This window comes from Nansenia antarctica (genome assembly GCF_963989245.1).
Source record: "Nansenia antarctica genome assembly, chromosome: 15".
NCBI lineage: Eukaryota > Metazoa > Chordata > Actinopteri > Argentiniformes > Microstomatidae > Nansenia > Nansenia antarctica.
The window spans coordinates 11,966,480-11,973,903 of record NC_137685.1 but is presented as its reverse complement, the minus strand read 5'-3'; the positions used below and the strand labels follow the sequence as shown (position 1 = coordinate 11,973,903).

Here is a 7,424-nt window from a genome sequence, read left to right as displayed (position 1 = left end):
ACCTTCTTGCCCTTGGGCGTCCCCCTGGCCTTCTCCGTGCTCTTCTTCCTCTTCTTGGACTTGTTCCTCTTGACGCGGTTGACGGTGAGCGTGATGCTGGTGGGCGTGTGCTGGGTGGCCGTGTAGGACACTGTGGCGGGGGAGACCTCCTCGTCTCCGCTCTCTGTGGCGCTGCTCTCGCCGACTGGAAAACACGACAGCAACATGAGCACACGGGCACGCACACGCACAGGCACAGACACAGACACAGACACAGACACACACACACACACACACACACAAGCTTCTTATCAGTGTAAAAACACGGAGCTACGCTAGTACCGAGCACACAGGCTTAAATACACCAGATTTAATTGTGCTTTGCAGTTATTGCATCTTCAACATACCCGATACATTTTCTGGGTTCCTGCGTTGGCCTTCCAGTCCTTTCCGCCTGTCCAGGCCCCTGGTATCAAACAGATAAGCCGTAAGCCAAAGAGACAGTAGCTGGAAGGTAACAGAGACGTGTCACAGACAGATGACATCAGTGTCTACGGAGCGCGGCGGCCCTCCTCACCTGCAGCTTTCACACTTGATAAGGAAGCCGTCCTGGGTCAGGCTGCAGTGGCACCAGCCGGCCACGCCCCCGTCCTCCTCCGAGGAGCTGTCGCTGTCTGCCGAGTTGTCCTCGTCGTCGTGGTAACGGGCGGAGCGCACCACGCCGTTGAGTTCCATACGGGGGATGATGGTTTGGGAGAGCGGGGAGGCGGGTGGGGTGGGGGGTGGGGGCGCGCCATAGTTGTGATCCTGACAACACACAACGGAAGACTGTTGCATCTTCAAACAACAGCGTGTTCAGGCAAAAAGGGAAACGGAAAATGGAGACGAATGAAAATGAGGACAAAAAATGTACGTGAAACAATACAGCTGTTAAAAAGACTTTTGTGAGGGTTTGTGAATGTACACAGCAAATTAGATCGTCACCCCTCGACGGATACCCTCAATAACACTGTCAAGCTCAATCTTTTCTTATAGTTTTACTTTGTTCGGGTTTCTTAGATACATGAGACTCGTCTTGTCTTGTGGGATTCTGTTTCCTCACAGGCGACGGTACAGCAATTTGTGACGTTAGAATTATAAGGTTCTATTATAATTTTTTGTCAAAATTTAGTTTTTTACATAATCTGATCCATCAGGTGTTTATTAATGCCTGTGTGGTGTTATTTTTAAAATGCTGACATTTTTGAGTTAGTAATTAATAAAATACAAAGGTTCCATCTCACAAAACATAATGGAATGTAAAAACTTTGACGCTCAATATCTCTGAACTGCCCTAAACGGAGATAGAACCTTATCATTCTAAGCTCACGATTTAAGTCACCTGACTGAATTGTTCATTTCTTTTCCGTCTTCGATTAGTATTTGACAAGAGATCTTGACATCTGCTTTCACAAGGGATATTGGACTACAATTGCAAAAAAGATATCCGTACTCACAGCATATGGTAGTCCCCGATACCCATGACTCTGAGCACTCCCACAACTGTGGTTGGGGTAATTTTTCTCGTTAACGGCAGGGCTCGCTTCCACTGACTCAGGGCTGCGACGGAGAGAAGGTGAGAGAAAGGTGAGAGAGAGAAAGAGTGGCAGAAATCATAATAATAAATAATAATAACTTTATTTGTATAGCACTTTTCCTGCAAACGTTGCAGCTCAAAGTGCTTTGATCATTATATAATCTTAATTTAATTATTTTGTCATTTAAAGGCAATATTAAAAAGATGGGTTTTTAGTCTTGACTTGAACATATTTGTTGAGGTTGCATCCCTAATGTAAACTGGCAGTGCATTCCACAATTTGGGTGCATAAAATGAGAATGCAGCCTCACCAAATCTCTTCTTTTGTATACAATATTGGATACAATACAATACAATACAACATACATGCAGCTGAGCTGTCATAGGCAGAATTGTGTGACTTGTAAACATGGTCAAATGTGGCCATGAGCCCCATTCGACACTAGATGGCGCCATAGCCCAAATCTTCTCCTCAGAAGAGGGAGCCTGGGAGAATCTCAATTCTGGAAATGGAATGTCGGCCGCCATGATGTTATGCAACTCACATTGCCCTTTACCAGAGGTCTCGGAGGAGAACGGCCTCGTCTTTACCTAACAAACTCAGTCCTGGAATAGTCCGAAATGTCAAACGGTCAAAACTAAATGTTACATTCAGACCCGGGATTTTTCTAAATGCCGGCATGTCTGTTTCCCCCCCCCCCCCCCCCGACTCAGGTTTTGGTTCCTAAAGAAAAAGGGAGATATGGAAGGAGGAGTGAGGGGGAGGCCTGGATCCAGCTTGCTGAATTCCACAGAACCTCAGTCCCATCATGACGGTTGCTTCCCTGTGCTGTCGCTGCTTTTTCCTCTACCAGGCCTCCTCCTCTACCAGACCTCCTCCTCTACCAGACCTCCTCTACCAGGCCTCCTCCTCTACCAGACCTCCTCTACCAGACCTCCTCCTCTACCAGACCTCCTCTACCAGACCTCCTCTACCAGACCTCCTCTACCAGGCCTCCTCTACCAGACCTCCTCTACCAGGCCTCCTCTACCAGACCTCCTCTACCAGACCTCCTCTACCAGACCTCCTCTACCAGACCTCCTCTACCAGACCTCCTCTACCAGACCTCCTCTACCAGACCTCCTCCTCTACCAGACCTCCTCCTCTACCAGACCTCCTCTACCAGACCTCCTCTACCAGACCTCCTCTACCAGACCTCCTCTACCAGGCCTCCTCTACCAGACCTCCTCTACCAGACCTCCTCTACCAGACCTCCTCCTCTACCAGACCTCCTCTACCAGACCTCCTCTACCAGACCTCCTCTACCAGACCTCCTCTACCAGACCTCCTCTACCAGACCTCCTCTACCAGACCTCCTCTACCAGACCTCCTCTACCAGACCTCCTCTACCAGACCTCCTCTACCAGACCTCCTCTACCAGGCCTCCTCTACCAGACCTCCTCTACCAGACCTCCTCTACCAGACCTCCTCCTCTACCAGACCTCCTCTACCAGGCCTCCTCTACCAGACCTCCTCTACCAGACCTCCTCCTCTACCAGACCTCCTCTACCAGACCTCCTCTACCAGACCTCCTCTACCAGACCTCCTCTACCAGGCCTCCTCCTCTACCAGACCTCCTCTACCAGACCTCCTCTACCAGGCCTCCTCTACCAGACCTCCTCTACCAGGCCTCCTCTACCAGACCTCCTCTACCAGACCTCCTCTACCAGACCTCCTCTACCAGGCCTCCTCTACCAGACCTCCTCTACCAGACCTCCTCTACCAGACCTCCTCTACCAGACCTCCTCTACCAGACCTCCTCTACCAGACCTCCTCTACCAGACCTCCTCTACCAGGCCTCCTCTACCAGACCTCCTCTACCAGACCTCCTCCTCTACCAGACCTCCTCTACCAGACCTCCTCTACCAGACCTCCTCTACCAGACCTCCTCTACCAGACCTCCTCTACCAGGCCTCCTCTACCAGACCTCCTCTACCAGACCTCCTCTACCAGACCTCCTCCTCTACCAGACCTCCTCTACCAGGCCTCCTCTACCAGACCTCCTCTACCAGACCTCCTCCTCTACCAGACCTCCTCTACCAGACCTCCTCTACCAGACCTCCTCTACCAGACCTCCTCTACCAGACCTCCTCTACCAGACCTCCTCCTCTACCAGACCTCCTCCTCTACCAGACCTCCTCTACCAGACCTCCTCTACCAGACCTCCTCTACCAGACCTCCTCTACCAGACCTCCTCTACCAGACCTCCTCTACCAGGCCTCCTCTACCAGACCTCCTCTACCAGACCTCCTCCTCTACCAGACCTCCTCTACCAGACCTCCTCTACCAGACCTCCTCTACCAGACCTCCTCTACCAGACCTCCTCTACCAGGCCTCCTCTACCAGACCTCCTCTACCAGGCCTCCTCTACCAGACCTCCTCTACCAGACCTCCTCTACCAGACCTCCTCTACCAGACCTCCTCTACCAGACCTCCTCTACCAGACCTCCTCTACCAGACCTCCTCTACCAGACCTCCTCTACCAGACCTCCTCTACCAGGCCTCCTCTACCAGACCTCCTCTACCAGGCCTCCTCTACCAGGCCTCCTCAGCAGAGCAGACTCAGGCCTGTGGGAGGACTCCCCTGGCTTGAGGCCTTCAGTGATGCATACGTGACAGGCGACATCTCTGATCTATTTCTCCCAATAATCAATCCCCTAACCTTGAACTACACAATGACTCTTTGACAGAGTTGAGAAAAACAAGGAATCTTGCCCGTAATTTGAACAAGGCCCTACGATGCAGCAAAAGGGTTCAAATTCCAGATGAAACACACATTGTTTGTGATACTACTACTGATGACGTATCGGGATCTTGAAGGGTTGCCCCATTTCATAGGGGAAGATTTCAACCACTACCCCTTGTAAACACTGTTCTGAGGGCCAAGTCGAAAAGCGAGGAGCACTCGAAAAAGAGGGGTAGGGGTAAAAAATAGGAAATGGGATTGGGCCGTAGAGTTGGAAAGACAGTGGATATCCCAGAAGCCCTAGAGCTCTCTCTAACCCTCTTCCTCCCAGCCCCCCCCCCCCCCCCCCCCCCCTCCCTCTCCTCCTAAATACTCACTCTGATCCAGCAGCCATATCTGAGTAAGACGTTTCTGGTGTGGTGACTCCCAGCGCGATTACTATGCTCATGACGTCCAGCACAGCGGCGCGTGGAGAGGGGGGAACAGGGAGAAGGAGGGGAGGGGAAGGGGAGGGGAGGGGAGGGGGGGGAGAGGGGAGGAGGAGGAGGAGAGGAGGGGATCACGGGTTCCAAACTGCAGCGACAGACCACTCCAGGGGCGGGGCGCCGCACAGCCGCAGCCGACGGCTTACGGACATGGGGAGACCTGGGGAGAGAGGTCAGAGGTCAGGGAGGAAAGAGGTCAGAAGTCAGGGAGGAAATGGGGAGACCTGGGGAGAGAGGCTCAGGACACACACACACACACACACACACACACACACTCATATCTAATGAACCTGGGGGATAGAGGTATGATACAAATGCAAGACACAGTTATGCCTTCATTCTTCTCTTGGCAGCATTGAGGGCAAATAACACCAATGGCGTTATCAAAGTCATTCCAAAACTCTGACGGATACTAAAACAAAGAAAGAAACAGCAACGGTAGACCCCGGGCCGGCCTTCCTAGCGACTGTCAGGAGACACGCTACCTAGCATAGGGCTGGGTCTCTTCTGCCGATGACACGGACACTCACAACATGAATCAGAGAACATGGCAGCAAGCAAGGGAAATCCACTCACAAACAGGGCGTACATGAACCACCATTATCAACAGGGCCGTAACTGTCTCTTTATCAGTTGAGCAACACCTGGCTTGCAGAGGCGAGATTGTTAATATGTGCACACACTCCACTGTACCACACAAGGGGGGGGGGGGGGTGTCATGCTGGCATGGTTTGGGTAGGGGAAGTAGGCTATTAATGTGAGAAGTGGTGACTCCACCCTCCATGACTTTGTTATGCCACGAGCAACGTCATCATCTCTCTCTCTCTCTCTCTCTCTCTCTCTCTCTCTCTCTCTCTCTCTCTCTCTCTCTCTCTCTCTCTCTCTCTCTCTCTCTCTCTCTCTCTCTCTCTCTCTCTCTCTCTCTCTCTCTCTCTCTCTCTCTCTCTCTCTCTCTCTCTCTCTCTCTCTCTCTCTCTCTCTCTCTCTCTCTCTCTCTCTCTCTCTCTCTCTCTCTCTCTCTCTCTCTCTCTCAAAACCAGTGGAGAGAAAAAAAACTGACAGACAGACAGCCCTATACTGGTTGCCACCCCTCCCTTTATAGATTGGACTCTCTCTCTCTCTCCTCAAGACTGCAGTACCAAGGAGAACCAGCGGGGGCGACGTATCCCCCCCCAGACGGAGAGGGTGAGTCATCCGGCATTAGGCTGGGCTGTCTGTCATGTGATCACAAGCTGCTGGAACACTGACCCACACTCCTCCGGCACCCTCGTCCTCCGCCCGCCTAGTCGTGCCTCGCAGGCAGGCAGGCAGGCAGGCAGGCAGTAGCCTCTGCTGCTAAAAAAAGGAACCAGCCTCTCTGCTCATTTCACACGCTCTCTCTGAGAGAGGAGAGGATTTGGCTTAGAACAAGGTCATTCTACGGCCACACAGACCCGACACGTCCACGCAGCTGTACCTTCTGATTCACCCCCGACGTAGGGCGTGGTTTGTTACACTCAATACAAAGCAATAAAAAACAGAAAATAAACAATAAAGGTATAATTCACACTATGTGTGAAACATAGCTAGCCTTATACAGCCGCATTCTACATTTGTGTCTGAGTTCCAGTAACTGCTCTAATGGGAAGACAGACACACTGCGATTCATGGAATGTCTGAACTTGTCCCTTGGCTACAGAACCTTCCTTCCATTGCCAGTCTATAGTTACCAGCGTCAAGACAACAATACTTCAAATAACGTCAAGGTCAGTTGTTATTGCACCCTGCCTGTTGTTATTGAGTCATCTAGGTGAACAGTGAGTAGGCCTAGACTACGTAATAGACTGCAAACAAATACCCAATCGCTTCCTTGATCAGAGTGAATCATGCATGATGGCATTCTGCTGAAAGGCGTGTCCTAGGTAGCCCTGTTTAACCGGTACAAAACAACATAAACGTTTTATTTTTAGTTTCCCTTTAAATCCAGCTATTCTTAACCCTAACCCTAACCCTAAATCCAGCTAACCCTTTTCTTGTACACAGGAGTTTTAACCACTTTCCCTAGCCTAGCCTAGCCTAGTCTTAACCCAAACCTTCACCCATGAGCTTCTGCAAACTTGAGCTTCTGCAAAACTCCATTCCAAATGAACTCTCAATCAATTTGGGGAAGTTATGTAAGAGAACAGAAAGTCACTAAGAGTTAGGCTAACAACAAGTCTGACTGTGGCAAAAAAAAAAGAATTAGAAAAAGAAGAAAGAGAAAAAAAAGATGACACTCAATCCCACAGCGCATGGTCACACAGCACATACAGAACAGAAGTATGTATGAGAGCGACTCGACTGCTATTAAAACTGATACATTTCTGACTAAAATAGCCGACTCCTACGAGGCCACAAAGGGAGTTCACTGTTGGGCCTCCTCCAACACAGCCAGGCGGTGAATTGAGAGGTAGCCTACATTCCAAAAGGAGAAGGAAAGCCTCTCTCTCTCTAATACCGGGCTCAGATTACTACTGGGCTCAACAAAGTCTTTTCACTTCGCTAGAACAGAGGCCATTTTGGAGAGGAGTCCATGAGGGACACACAAAATGAACAACACAGAGGATCCTCTCTCTCTCTCTCTCTCTCCCACCCTCCCCCTCTCCTCTATCCTGACAGGCCCTCTCCCTCCCTCCTTCC

General features: G+C 50.8%; 1 protein-coding gene across 1 annotated transcript in view; it reads right to left on the bottom strand.

Moving 5' to 3' along the window:
- setd5 (SET domain containing 5) overlaps positions 1-4,802 on the bottom strand; it is a 25,823-nt gene extending 21,021 nt beyond the window's left edge. Inside the window, exons 1-5 of the mRNA XM_080545443.1 lie at positions 4,659-4,802; positions 1,476-1,578; positions 557-786; positions 387-445; positions 1-184 (exon numbers count right to left, since the gene is read on the bottom strand). The exon at positions 1-184 is cut by the window's left edge and continues 4 nt beyond it. Coding sequence (XP_080401569.1) covers positions 1-184; positions 387-445; positions 557-786; positions 1,476-1,578; positions 4,659-4,729 — 647 coding nt within the window. The 5' untranslated portion in view covers positions 4,730-4,802. The remainder of the gene's footprint in view (positions 185-386; positions 446-556; positions 787-1,475; positions 1,579-4,658) is intronic.
- Positions 4,803-7,424: the final 2,622 nt, after the last annotated feature.